Genomic DNA, 15,074 nt, shown 5'->3' with positions numbered 1-15,074 from the left:
GGGTTTGGAACGGGTCCCATATGAGGAGAGATTAAAGAGGCTAGGACTTTTCAATGTGGAAAAGAGGAGACTAAGGGTAGATATGATAGAGATATATAAAATCATGAGTGGTGTGGAGAAAGTGAATAAGGAAAAGTTATTTACTTGTTCCCACAATATAAGAACTAGGGGCCACCAAATGAAATTAATGAGTAGCAGGTTTAAAACAAATAAAAGGAAGTTCTTCACTCAGCGCACAGTTAACCTGTGGAACTCCTTGCCTGAGGAGGTTGTGAAGGCTAGGACTATAACAGGGTTTAGAAGAGAAGGGGATAAGTTCATGGAGGTTAAGCCCATTAATGACCATTAGCCAGGATGGGTAAGGAATGGTGGCCGTAGCCTGTTTGTCAGAGGGTGGAGATGGATGGCAGGAGAGAGATCACTTGATCGTTACCTGTTAGGTTCACTCCTTCTGGGGCACCTGGTTTTGGCCACTGTTGGTAGACCGGATACTGGGCTGGCTGGACCTTTGATCTGACCCATTATGGCCATTCTTATGATCACGAAATATGTCCTGAGTAGTGCAGGGCAGAGAGAGAGAGAGAGCAAGATCACCTTAAATTTTAGGTCACTAGTGGGATTTTCAAAAGCATCTAGCTGCTTTCAACCTTAAAAATCTGGCCTTTAGTTGATATTTGGGAACCAAATTGTACACACATGTGGTGGTGTGAAAAAACACCAAGGTCCTGGATAGAGGCAAAATAAAAGTTCACAAAGGCAATCCTCATTGGTGGATCAAAGGAAGCTGGAGAAGTTTTGACCAGTCCAGGAAATCAGTTAGTCTTGAAGTCATGTAATTCCAAAAAATAAATTTATACATGAGAAAGGAACAAAAAATTTAGAATTAAAAACTAATAGCCCTACAAACAGGAAGTGTTGGATTAGAAACATTGAGATGTGATTGCTGAAGCTACTGGCAACTATTATTTGCAATGATTATGTTATTAAAGTGTAAATAGCACAATGACAGCCATCTGCACCCTGGTAATGGAGGTTAATGATGGAGTGCTAAGACTCGTGAAAATAACATTTTAAAAAGTAAATAATTTAAAGGCATGAAATTTGGATTACAAGAAAAGGTGTCCCATTCAGGCACTCAGAACAGCAGTCCGTTTGCAAGTTTATGAACTGCTATGATGCTTCATGCAGACAAATAAATGGAGAAGGGTTTGTTTTTAACACTAAAAACGTGTCTGAGAATTATAATTTTTGGAGGGGGGGGGAAGGGAGGTCGAAATATTTCAGGGACTCAAGTCTCCTGTGGCAGCTCAGTATATCTCATCAGCCAAGGACGCGCTGCCTTGTATTGGGGATGCGGGGAGGGTCGTGCACGATGCCTTCAAGAACACAGCCTGGGGAAGCGGGTGCTGAGAGATGCTGCCCTGCCAGGCGGGAGGACGCACGACTCTGCCCCCTCTCCCCCCATTTGTGCAGCCACTGCAGCTTCGGTCTCACCCTATTTGGGGTCACTGGCCGCCACTGCCTGGCTGTGTCTCAACCCTCTTCTTAGCCCCGGCTCTTGCTCCCAGCCCGTGACTTCGCCCCTCTCCCTCCGCTGCCGCCAACGCTCGATCCACCCGCGCACGCGCAGTTCGGCCCCTGCGCGTCCCTCCGCCATCAGCCCGGAGAGCGGGGCCCGGCACGCGGCGTGTGCGCCCGCCAGAGGGCAGCGGCTCGCTGTCTCGGAGCATGCGCGGCAGCGCGGTAGGTAACGGTCAAGCCGCGGTCGTTGCCGCGTAACGTTGGGGCCATGGTGGAGCGGTCGCTGCTGCGGGCGCGGCGGGGCGGTCCTGGGACCCGCTCGGTGTCGCTCCGCGGGCTGCGGCTGCAGCGCGTACCCCGGGGCCTGGCGAGCCTCCCGGGGCTGCGGGCCCTGAGCCTGCGCGACAACGAGCTGCGCTGTCTGCCCGCGGAGCTGGGCGGCCTGAGCCGGGTGAGGCCCCGCAGGCGGCTGCCACCTTCCCGCCCTGGGCCCCAGCGGATGCGGCCCCAGGGCGGGCGGCGCTACCCGGGGTCGCGGCCAGCTCGCTGGATTTACGGAGCGCTCCCGGCAAGGGCGCGCTGAGCCTCCTGCCGCCCCAGCCCAGTGTCTCGGGTGCGGAGGCTCCGCACAGCTCGCTCGGCGTCGCTCCTCGCCCACGCAGAGGCTGCCCCGCTGCCATCCCGGAGGGCTGCAGTCACCCCCACGAGCCCCAGGCGTGGCCTCTCAGCAGCTCCCCTCGCTACTGGCCTGACCCGTAGTGCCCGTGCCGCTGCCCTTTCTCCCCTCTCCGCCCCACACCTGCCCCTTCTTCGGTGCCGCGTCTCCCCATCGCATTGCTGACGCTGTGGTCCCTTGGCTGCTCCTCGCATTGGTGGCTCACGGGTAGAATTTTTGCCAATTGGGAGACCTGGGTTTGATTCCCTGCTCATAGAAAGCTTAGTTTTGAGGGCCATACTAGTTGATGATGTGGGGCCCCGTCCGGTTTTATAATCCATGCCCCTTTTTTTGATCACTAAAAATGTCAAAAGCAGGGATGGGAGTTGTGGCAACTCCAGATGTGGAAAGAAGAGCTTATCTCAGACGTCAGGTGGTGCAGAGATCCCTTGACTGTAGCTGCTAGCTGACATCAAGGCCCCCCTCCATATGTAACTTATAAGAAAGTACAGGACCTCTGGGGGTCAGTCTTATTGCCATTTGCATCTCATTTTAATAAACTTTTTTCCTAACTTTAGCTGAAATAAGTGGTCAGTCCTGACAATATAACAGTAAGGTGCATACAGTTAGAAAAACACATTGTCTCAAAACCCTAGTTTTTAGTTGGTCATATTTTATTGTAGGTCCTCCTTGGTCTCTTTTTCCCTGATATTTCATTCAGAATTTTGAGCACCCTGGTTAATGGCAAATATCTATCATTAGTGACTGAATTGCCCAGTAATACCTGTCTAAACTATCCAAAATTAATTGAGATGACATGTGGAGATGACATATATCTTTTTGCGGATACAGACTAACACAGCTGCTACTCTGAAATGTGGAAGCTGTATTTGTAATACAAATGATTTGGTTCTTGAGGTTTGATCAGATTAAATAAGGACTAAATTAACCACCTATTGAATCAAGTGGAAGGTGGTGCTGGGAAATAGTATCATACTGTTACCGTATATGTAGTTAGGGTGTGCCAGCTTTTCCATTCTAAGATTGTGTTTTTAATGGATCATAAACTTGATAGTAAAAAGAACGAGGAGTACTTGTGGCATTTTAGAGACTAATGAATTTATTTGAGCATGAGCTTTCGTGGGCTAAAACCCACTGACTGATGAAGTGGGTTTTAGCCCACGAAAGTTTATGCTAAAATAAATTTGTTAGTCTCTAAAGTGCCACAAGTACTCCTCGTTCTTTTTGCTCATACAGACTAACATGGCTACTACCACTCTGAAACTTGATAGTGGAAGTTTGAATACAGGCTGAAATTTGGCTTTATCATGGATCAGTGTGGGATGAATATACATTTCTTTAAACCAAAATTTTTTTAACATTCTGGTAAAATTCAAACTACTTTACTTTAAAAATACTCAAAACCTGTAACTGTGGCAAGAAAACAAATGCATATATTTTTCCATTATTTTAAAAAGGACTTTTACTCTATGCTGAGGGGACACAGGAACTGCTGATCGTCCCCCAATGTGATCTGGAGATGTCCTGAGGCAGAGCCTTTGCTATTCAATGTGTGTGATTCTGGAAAAGTCTCTTCATTGTTGCATCCTAGGGTTTATCTATGTCAGCCTCTGGATTTTAGATTTATTTTAGGGCTGTCAATTGATCACAGTTAACTCACGTGATTAACTCAAAAAAATTAACTGTGATTAAAAAAATTAATCACAATCGCACTGTTAATAGAATACCAATTGAAATGTATTAAATATTTTTGATGTTTTTCTGCATTTTCAAATATATTGATTTTTTTATTACAACACAGAACACATGCTTGTTTTATATTATTATTTTGATTACAAATATTTGCACTGTAAAAATAAACAAAAGCAATATTGCTCACCTCATACAAGTACTGTAGTGCAATCTCTATCGTGAAAGTGCAATTTACAAATGTAGATTTTGTTACATACCTGCACTCAAAAACAAAACAATGTAAAACTTTAGAGCCTACAAGTGCACTCAGTCCGACTTCTTGTTCAGCCAATTGCTAAGACAAACAAGTTTGTTTAGATTTATGGGAGATACTGCTGACTGCTTCTCATTTACAATGTCGCCTGAAAGTGAGAAAAGGCGTTCGCATGGCACTTTTGTAGTTGGCATTGCAAGGTATTTATGTGTCAGATATGCTAAACATTCATATGCCCCTTCGTGCTTTGGCAACCATTCCAGAGGACATGCTTCTATGCTGATGATGCTTGTTAAAAAAAATGTGTTAATTAAATTTGTGACTGAACTTTTTGGGGAGAATTGTATGTCCCCTGCTCTGTTTTATCCATATTCTGCCATATATTTCATGTTATAGCAGTCTCGAATGATCACCCAGCACATGTTGTTCATTTTAAGAACTCTTTCACTGCAGATTTCACAAAACGCAAAGAAGGTACCAATGTAAGATTTCTAAAGATAGCTATGGCACTTGACCCAAGGTTTAAGAGTCTTCCAAAATCTGAGAGGGATGAGGTGTGGAGCATGCTTTCAGAAGTCTTAAAAGAGAAACACTCCAATGCGAAAACTACAGAACCCGAACCACTAAAAAAGAAAATCAGCCTTCTGATGGCGGTATCTAACTCCTGATGAAAATGAACATGCATCGGTCCACTCCGCTTTGGATCATTATCAAGCAGAACCCGTCATCAGCATGGATGCATGTCTTCTGGAATGATGGTTGAAGCACGAAGGGACATGTGAATATTTAGCGCATCTGGCATGTAAATATCTTGCGATGCCAGCTACAACAATGCCATGCGAAAACCTGTTCTCACTTTCAGGTGACATTGTAAACAAGCTGTGGGCAGTATTATCTCCTGTAAATTGTAACCAAACTTGTTTGTCTGAGGGATTGGCTGAAGTAGGACTGAGTGAATTTGTAGGTTCTAAAGTTTTACATTTTTATTTTTTAATGCAGTTTTTTTTGTACATAATTCTACATTTGTAAATTCAACTTTCATTATAAAGAGATTGCACTACAGTACTTATATTAGGTTGTAATAAAAAAGAAATATGAGCACTGTACACTTTGTATTCTGTATTCTGATTGAAATAAATATATTTGAAAATGTAGAAAACATCCAAAATATTTAAATAAATGGTATTCTATTATTGTTTAACAATGCGATTAATCACGATTAATTTTTTAATCACTTGACAGCCCTAATTTATTTATGTAATCTGTGTAAGATGTGTGAATTTTTCTGGGGTGTTAAGATTAGTTTTGAGTGTGCAAATATGTGTGTACTAAATAAACTACACTAATTCCTAGATGTGATTGAGCATTCCTTTACCCTCATCCCTCCAGAAATTATTGAAATTCCAACGTAAAATTGTTCTTAGTTACACCAGTAACTATTGATTTCAACAGAGTTATACTACATTTATATTTGTGTAACAGGATCCACCCCTTTTCTTAGTATTGTTGGTTTGTTATATATTTTGTTGACAATTTAATTAGTTATTTTATGTTAACTAATTAGAAGAGTAAAATGGAATTTTCCTAAAACTAATCTTATGCTACATGAAATTGTTTTATTATATGTACTTTGAATGTATGCATTAATTTTCTGTAATATAGGGAGAATAGAAGGGAAATTTAATCAAGGTCTTAATTTCCTGGGCACTTGTGTTTAAAATGTGATCAGCTTATGTTTTTCAGTCTTTCTTTGCTAAGGAGGATACAGTGTGAAAGAACATTTATAAATATCTCTTTATAGTTGAGGGAACTAAATTTGGGAAACAATATCTTTGAGGAAGTTCCAGAACAGCTGAAATATCTCAGTTCACTGCAAAAGCTTCACTTGTTTGGAAATAAGATTACTACAATATCGCCCACAATATTTGGTAAATCAAAGTCAAATCAAAACAGACAATTAAGTAATTAGTGTTTTTAGACTTAAACTATAATAATACTTTAGCTATTTTATATATTCAGACTAAACAGGATTGTTTGGTAAAGAGTGCAGTATTTTTCGTACCTGTTTTATAAACTTTTTATTGCTCTGTATGGAAAATTGTTATGTTTGGAAGAAAAAGTTACATATTAATGCAGTATGCAATTTTCTTTATATGTCTTATTAAATTAGTTATGTGACCAGTAGCAAGGGCGTCAGAGCTTTCCCAAAAGTGTGGGGGGGGGGCGGTGCTGGGCCCCTGCCCAAGCTGGAAGTCGGAGGTGTCTAGGAAGCCCCTCCCGGCCATGGTGGGGGTGGAATCAAACTACTGTCTGTGTCCTGTGCTCCCCACAGCTGCCCATGCGGCTCTCCCTGACCCAACTCTGGCCCGGGAGTGCCTTGGAGCTGCAGCCTGGCCATGATAAGAGCTGCGCGGGCAGTTGTGGGGAGCCACGACGGACCCTCCACCTGCCTGCGGTATGGAGAGTCCATTCCGCGGATCCCCACAGCTGCCCACGCGACCCTTACCACAGCTGGGCTGCGGCTCTGAGGCAGGGTATTCCTGCCCCCCCTCCCCCCGGAGCTAGGTTGGTGAGAGCCACGCAGGCAGCTGTGGGGAGCTGGTGCAGAGTTGTGGTCCCTCCACCTCGATCTTCCATGAGCCAGGCAGGGAGCCTGGAGAGCGGGAACATGGCCCGGTGGCTGCTTTCAGCCCTGCTGCACCATGGGCAGGTGGAGAGTCTGCGCAGCTCCCACAGCTTGGCCGGCCTGGGCTCCACCGGCTGCTGGCCTGGCTGGGGGTGTGGGGGTCTCGGGGGGGGGGGGGGGGAGAGGAGGAGAAGGGGGCAGGGTTTGCCCCAGTGAGTGGGAGGGCCATGGCCCTCTGTGCCCCCCTATTCCTGTGCCACTGAAGTGGTAACCGTAAGCATTAGCAACAATCTGACTAAATCCTCTTTAACAACATTCTCTGTAATACCTACGCACCTAAGCTTTTCCATCTTGGACAGAACTAGTGATGTTATGCCTTCAGTAGTTGCCTATGGTAGATATTTCACAAGGAAGCAGAAATTTCCTAAAATGCAGCTACCTGGTTGTGCAGTATTGTACAACATGTGGGGGATTACCTCCTGCTTCTGCTTGAGATATTATTTTGGCATTTATAACTAAAAATACAAATGTGTTTATTAATAAATGTTTCCAGCTTCTTTTATTTTAAAAATCTGCCTGGTATTTGACTCCTTAACCAGACATCTGCCAAAAAAAAATAACATTTATTTATTAATTATCATATTTATTGCACTAGCGCTCAGAGGCCCTTATCAGGATTGCAACCTTGTTGTGTTGGCTGATACAGAAACATTAACCATAGGAACAATTTACCAAGGACTGTGGTGGATTTCTCCAACATTGGAAATTATTAAATCAAGATTGGCTATCTTTCTAAAAGATACACTCTAGTTAAAATGAATTAATGTGGTGAAGTCCTCTGGTCTGTGTTATGCAGGAGGTTAGAGTAGATGATCACAGTGGTCCCTTCTTGGCTTATAACCTATGAAGGCAGAGCTGTACAAGTCAGAATGAAACCACCTATCGTCATGGCAAGATTAAATAACGTCACGGCTCAGAAGTAAAGAAAATGTTCTCAGAAATCTGTGCAAAGCCAAAGTTTTCACACAGGTCTACATATAGCTGAATGAATGAATGACAGCTATTATTAACAACCATTTGCAAAAAAAGCAAGAAAGAAAATAAGTCATAAAAAGAGGTACTTGCCATAAATATGCTGTCTTTCTATGATGGAATAATTGCACCCCAAAGTCAGTATACTACATCAGTACCAGCATAAGTTATGAATGAGCAATGATTCATTATCCTTATGTGCCTTTCTTCAGAAAGAATATATATAAAAGAGTCAAATATTTATTTGTATCCAGTGTTGTTGTAGCTAAGTTTGTCCCAGGATATGAGAGAGACAAGGGAGGCAAGGTAGTATCTTTTATTGGACCAGCTTCTGTTGGAGAAAGAGACAAGTGTTCGTGCTACACAGAGCTCCTTTTCAGGTCTGGGAAAAGTATGCAGAGTGTCACAGCTAATAACAAGATGGAACAAATAGTTTAGTACACCTCTACCCCGACATAACGCGGTCCTCAGGAGACAAAAAATCTCACCGTGTTATAGGTGAGACCACATTATATAGAACTTGCTTTGCCCCCTCCCACCCCCCCTTTTCCTTGTTCCCTGACTGCCTCCTCCAGAGACCCCCCCCATCCCTAATCACTCCCAGGACCCCACCCCCTGCTCCCTCTCCCCTGACTGCTCCGACCCCTATCCACACCCCCGCCCCCTGACAGGCACTCACCGGCAGCGGCAGGAAGCGGAGCAACGCGGCCCCAGCTCACTCCACTCTGCCACCTCCCAGCCGCGGCGCTCCGCCTCCTGCTGCCGCTGAGTGTGGGGAGGTTGGGGAAAGAATGCCCCCTGCACTCACCTGCATCGGGAAACGGAGTGCCATGGCTGGGAGCTGGTGGAGTGGAGCGGGCTGGGGCCGGGCTGCTCTGCTTCCACCGCTGCCGGTGAGTGCAGGGGGGATCCCTTCCCCCAAACCCCCTCCCTTGAGCGACGCTGCTGGGGCTGGGACGAGGGAAGCAGAGAGGGCTGCTCCTGGCCCCCATCTAATCCCCTGTGCCACTCTGCGACTGTGGGGCCCCCAAAAGTGCCCCCTGCAGCTTCTGCCTCCCAGACCTTTGCAGGGGGGGAGCCCCTGACCACCCTTGAGACCCTCTGCCCCTTATCCAACCCCTCATCCCTGGCCCGGCATCCTTAACATGCTGCTCAGAGCAGCGTGTCAGAGCTTTACCGCGTTGTATGCGAACCCGCGTTATATCGGGCCGTGTTATATTGGGGTGGAGGTGTATAAGTAGTTAGTATACATTCTAAGGGACCATTCAGGGTGAAGTGGGCCATTAACAGCTCTGTAGTCATAAAAGGGGGATTGCTGAGTTATGGATTGTTGCAATAGGCCATAAATCCAATGTCTTTATTAATATCATGGTTTTTCAGGTGTCTATCAAAGTTATGAATTTAAGCTCCCAGGCTTATTTTTTGAAAGTGTTGTGCAAGTTTCCTTTAAGGATGAGGACTGATAGGTCAGACAAAGTTATCACTTTGTGAAAAGTGTTCGCCCAGACGTTATATGGTGTTTTTACCTTTAATCATTTTCCGGCGTGAGTTCATTTGAGAGCATAGTGATTGTCCGGTTTCGCCCACGTACTTGTTATTGGAGCATTTAGTACACTGGATGAGGAACACCACATGTTGTTGTGATAGGTATGTGTAGGACACAGGGATCTTGATAGGTGCATTGTGTGGGGTGTCATAACCATACAGCTAAGGGTAGCCTAGAATTCCTCCTTACCTGTAAGGGGTCAAGAAGCTCAGATAACCTGGTTGGCACCTGACCAAAAGGACCAATGGGGAAAGAAGATACTTTCAAACTTGGGGGTGTGGGTGGAAGGCTTCGTATTGGTGTGTTCTCTTGGGAAGCAGAGAAGCATCAGGTCAGAAAACTCCTTCTCCTATAAACCATCCTCTGCTACCATTTCAGGGTTCCCTCCCCACTCTGAAATCTAGGGTACAGATGGGGGGACCTGCATGAAAAAACCCCTAAGTTTATTTCTACCAGCTTAGGTTAAAACTTCCCCAAGGCACAAATTCTTTGCCCTGGGACGGTATGCTGCCACCACCAAGTGATTTAACAAAGAATCAGGGAAAGGACCACTTGGAGTTCCTATTCCCCCAAAATATCCCCCCAAACCCTTACACCCCCTTTCCTGGGGAGGCTTGAGAATAATATCCTAACCAATTGCACAACTGCTGTCGGAGACATTGGCATGGGGTCTGGTTCCACCACCTCAGTCTGGTCTCTGATAACACAGACTGGGCCCTTGTTGAAGGCTCAGGAACAGAGCTAGGTGTGACAGCTCCCTTAGCCTGGCTGCGGGTGACCATTCCCACCTTCTTGGCTAGCTTCACATGGTTGGCCAAGTCTTCCCCCAGCAGCATGGGAATGGGATAATTATCATAGACTGCAAAAGTCCACATTCCTGACCAGCCCTTGTACTGGACAGGCAACTCAGCTGTAGGAAAGTTTAAAGATTTTGACATGAAGGGTTGAATCGTCACTTGGGCCTCTGGGTTGATGAATTTGGGGTCCACTAAGGATTGGTGGATAGCTGACACCTGTGCTCCAGTGTCCCTTCATGCGATAACCTTCTTCCCGCCCACACTCACAGTTTCCCTTTGCTCTGAGGGTACCTGGGAGGCATCTGAGTCTGAGGACCTTTGGTGTGACTCTGGTGTAATGAACTGCAGTCTGTTGGGTTTCTTGGGGCAGTTGGCCTTCACATGCCCCAGCTCATTACATTTAAAACATCGCCCAGCTGACTGGTCACTGGGGTGAGGTGGGTTGCTGGAGACTGGTGTGGGGTGACAGAGTGTTTGGGTTTTTCCTTGGGATGTAGGTGGGGCCTTGGGCTGCCCCCGGTGATAAGGTGTTGTCTTGGGTTGCCCCTTCTGATAGCTGCTCCAACTGCTGCTAGTTTTTTTTCTTTTCCGCCACCTAAACACATTTGGGTCCAATCTCCCCCGTCTCGATTACCATTTTGGGCTTCCCATCTAGGATGTACCTTTCTATTTCTTCAGGAATGCCCTCTAAGAACTGCTCCATTTGCATTAGGAAAGACAGATCTTCCAGAGATTTAACGCATGCTCCTGATATCCAGGCATCCCAATTTTTCACAATATGGTAGGCATGTCAGGAAAATGCCACATCCGGTTTCCACTTTAGAGCTTTGAACCGCTGACGGGCATGCTCAGGTGTTAGCCCCAGTCTGATTCTGGCTTGTTTTTAAAAAAGTTCATAACTGTTCATGTGTTCCTTAGGCATTTTAGCCACCACCTCTGCTAAGGGTCCACTGAGCTGCAGCCTCAGCTCCACCATGTACTTGTCTGTAGAGATGCTGTACCCAAGGCAGGCCCTTTCGAAATTTTCTAAGAAGGCCTCTGTATCATCGCCTACCTTGTAGGTGAGGAATTTTCTGGGATGGGAAGTGATACCTGGAGAAGGATTGCTAGGGTTGTCTGGTATATTCTGCTTAGCCCTTTCTATCTCTAAGCGTTTTGTCTCTAACTCCAGTTCATGCTTCCTCTCTCTTTCCCTCTCCTCCGAAGCATGCTGCTGGGCCTCCATAGCTCTCTCATGGGCAGCTTTTTCTGCCTCCATCCGTCTATCATGTTCTTTTTGTTTCTCATCAGCTTCAAATCTGGCTAATTCTGATTTCTTTTGGACATCACCATCAGTCATCCTAGCCTTTCTGTGTTTAATCTAGCCTACCCGGGAGCTAGAAAGAAAAAAAAAAACGCGTGTGAATTTCCCTGCAGGAGGTTAACTACCCTGTCCTCAGGCAGAGAAAGAAAACTCCAGCCTCTCACAGCTTAAAAATAAAAAAATCCTAAAAAAAAACCCCTCCCTGCTTTCCAAGCAGCCAGAAGGAAAAAAAAAATTGTCCTTTTAAAATCCTACTGTGCTTTTGGTTCAAAATGATCCCACTGCGGTGCCACCACCAAGTGATTTAACAAAGAATCAGGAGAAGGACCACTTGGAGTTCCTATTCCCCCAAAATATCCCCCCAAGCCCTTATACCCCATTTCCTGGGGAGTCTTGAGAATAATATCCTAACCAATTGGTTACAAAGTGATCACAGACCCAAACCCCTGGGTCTTAGGACAATAGAGAAATCAGTCAGGTTCTTTAAAAGAAGGATTTTATTTAAAAAAAAGGTAAAAATCACCTCTGTAGAATCAGGATGGAAAATAACTTTACAGGGTAACAAAAGATTCAAAAACACAACAGAACTTCCTCTAGGCTTAGTTTCAAAGTTACAAAAAACAGGAATAAACCTTCCTCCAGCAAAGGAAAAATTCATAAGCAAAACAAAAGATAATCTAACACACCTTGCCTGGCTTTTACTTACAATTTTTGTAATACGAGAGACTTTTAGGGTGGTTTTATAGGAGAAGGAGTTTCCTGAGCTGATGCTTCTCTGCTGCCCAAGAGAACATACCAAAACAAAGCCCCCTCCCCACCCCCAAGATTTGAAAGTATCTTCTTTCCCCATTGGTCCTTTTGGTCAGGTGCCAACCAGGTTATTTGAGCTTCTTAATCCCTTACAGGTAAGGAGGAATTGTAGGCTACCTTTAGCTGTATGGTTATGACAGGTGTTGTTGATCGTTATAGCAGTGGAAATATGTTTGCAGGTTTTGCATCTGTTCTTGCAGGGTCTGATGCTGCTTTGAGTTGGTGTGTCTTGGTCAGTGGGGAGCTTGTTTCTGATGATGATCTTGGAGAGATTGGGGCGTTGTTTGAAGGCCAGAAGATGGGGTTCAGGAAAGATTTCAGGATGGGGTCCCCATCGAGTATGGGTTGTAGATGTTTGTTGATACTCAGGATGGCTTCCATTGTGGAGTGGTAAGTGACAGCTAGGGATGTGTGATCAGCAGGGGTTTCATTTCTGTATTGAAGCAAGTTCTCTTGGGGTATTTGGGTGACCTGTTCTATGAAACTTCTCTGGTGGAGTGTCCTTGTTTGGTGAAGGCGGTTTTGTGTGTGTTAAGATGTATATTCTGGGCTTTCTTCTTAGAGCATATTCTGTGGTATCTGAGTCTCTGGTTGTAGGTAAGGATTTCTTGGGTGTGTTTGGGGTGGTTACTGGATCTATGAAGGTGTGTGAGGTGATCAGTGGCTTTCTTGTACATAGCTGTCTTCAGGGTTCTGTTTCTGAAGCTGATTGTTGTATCCAGGTAGTTGATGCTAATGTGGAAGTGTTCCAGAGAGAGTTTAATGGATGGCTGGTGGTTGTTGAAGTTGTGGTGGAAATCTATGAGGGAGTTTAAATCTTTTGTTGAGAGGATGAAAATATTATCAGTGTGTCTCAGGTATATCATTGGTTTCATGGTGCATTTGTCCAGAAATTTTTCTTCAAGGTGGCCCATGAGTGACCACCTTCAATGTGACCTATGGATCACCACTCCTACCTTCGTAGGTCCAGCAGTAACCACAAACACACCAAGAAAATTATTATTTACAGCCAAGCACTCAGATATCACAGAGTATGCTCAGAGGATCTTGTATTTAGCTGTGATACCATGCCTAGCTTTCCCAGACAGACCTAAAGAAGAGCTCTGTGTAGCTCGAAAGCTTGTCTCTCTCACTAACAGAAGTTGGTCCAATAAAAGATATTACCTCACCCACCCTTGTCTTTGTAATATTTTTTGTCATTCACACACCATAACAAAATCCTAATAATTTTACAATCCTTCCACATGCAAAGCTCCCATTGACTTCAATATAAATTGTGCATACTTGAAGTCTGCAGCATCTGTATGTTAATTTAGGGAAGTTAAACTTTACCTGTCAAATGATCTAGTAATTTTACAGGATATTCACCTGTTATAAATGCCTGCCTTTTAAGCACTCTACAAGGCACGGAAAGTAAAGAGAGTAGATTGTCAGCCTGCCAGAGGGGGGTCATTACGTGTATGTCTAAGGAGAAAACCAAGAGAGAGTGAGTGTAAAGATGAATAAAAATTGTACATTTTATATGCATTTGGGTAAGAATGTATTTCTTAACAGATGGATTAGAAAAATTGATACTTCTCAATCTGAACAACAACAAGCTTAAATATCTTCCTCCAGAAATACACAGGTAATTTTGGTTATTATGTGGCTTACTCTGTGTTGACTGTATATTGTACATGTTATACTCATGTACAGTTTTTGTGGACATTAGATGCAGTATTTTTCTATGGTTATCATTTTGACAAACGACTAATTTCAACTGTTGGGAAAGTTTCTGCTACGTTTTCATTTACAGTTGAGCACCAAGAAATAAAAATTGTAGGTGTTTTTTGTTTTTAAAGTGCTCATTTCCCTTGTATACTCACTCTTGCATAGTCAGGTTACCTTTTTGATACTTTTCTTGAAAGGGATGCACTATGAACTCCTCCTCATTCTCAGGAATGGAATATAATTGTCTCAAAATACTTTTTTGTAGATCTTTTGAGAGTTGCGGTTCTGACTTGGTTCCTACACACAGGCCTTCCAGCTAGCAATTCTACTAAAGCCAATCTTTTAAATATTCTCTCTGAACAGTTTGGCTTTTGTGTGTTATCTTTTAAAATATGCTGAACTACAAAATTGAAGCTGTGTACTGTTTCTTATTACCATATACTTCTCATTTCTTGTGCGTTAGCGAATGAAACTAGGTATAGCTATGCTATTTCTTTCTAATTTTTATCCCAGTCTTTTATAGCAAGAACTTTTCAAGAAAGCCTTAGTGTGTAAAGTTGTTAACATTATTGCAAAAATTTAGCTTGTGAGATTAAAAAGCACAACCTGGGTTATGCTATTATTGCGATTGTGCCACTTAGGCTAGGTACTGCATAGGAGGACATCATGGTTTCTTCCCTGGAGAGTTTGCAGTCTTCACAAAAACAAAAGCCCCAAAACCCAGACTAAGGGTGGAAGTTCAGGAGGGCTGAACTCAAGATGAAGAGTGGCCACAGGAGAAGAGTTGTGCAGGGTCTTAGTGGTAAGGACGAGAAGCTTGAATTTGATGTGATGTGGAAGGACAAACCAGTGCTTTAGGAAAGCAAAGATATGCTTTAGGAATTATTTTGGGGAAGTTATGTGGCCTGTGGTATACAAGGGGTCAAGACCAGATGAACACAGTGGTCCTGTCTGGCCTTAGAATCTATGAATCTTTGAGGTCGAGGGATTCAAGGACAGGGGATGAGTTAGATGGGGCAAAGATGATGATCTAACTACTGTGATTTTTTTATGGGCTTGAAGGATATTATGGATGTCAGAGAAGCTGGAGAGGATGAAGGAGGTCTTT

General features: G+C 44.2%; 1 protein-coding gene across 7 annotated transcripts in view; it reads left to right on the top strand.

Annotated features, from left to right (window-relative positions):
- Positions 1–545: 545 nt before the first annotated feature.
- The window catches only part of LRRC69 (leucine rich repeat containing 69), a 58,380-nt gene continuing 43,851 nt past the window's right edge, over positions 546–15,074 (top strand). For 6 of the 7 annotated variants that reach the window (XM_048841188.2, XM_075125063.1, XM_048841186.2 and 3 more), the window contains exons 1-2: positions 546–1,743; positions 13,811–13,883. In XM_048841188.2, the coding sequence (XP_048697145.2) occupies positions 1,197–1,743; positions 13,811–13,883 (620 nt within the window). In that variant the 5' untranslated portion in view covers positions 546–1,196. Of the gene's footprint in view, positions 1,744–1,768; positions 1,973–5,943; positions 6,071–13,810; positions 13,884–15,074 lie in introns of those variants that run through there. The other variant, XM_048841190.2, reaches the window with a different exon arrangement.

The sequence above is a fragment of the Caretta caretta genome, chromosome 2, assembly GCF_965140235.1.
Source record: "Caretta caretta isolate rCarCar2 chromosome 2, rCarCar1.hap1, whole genome shotgun sequence".
NCBI lineage: Eukaryota > Metazoa > Chordata > Testudines > Cheloniidae > Caretta > Caretta caretta.
This window is presented reverse-complemented; position numbering and strand designations above follow the sequence as displayed.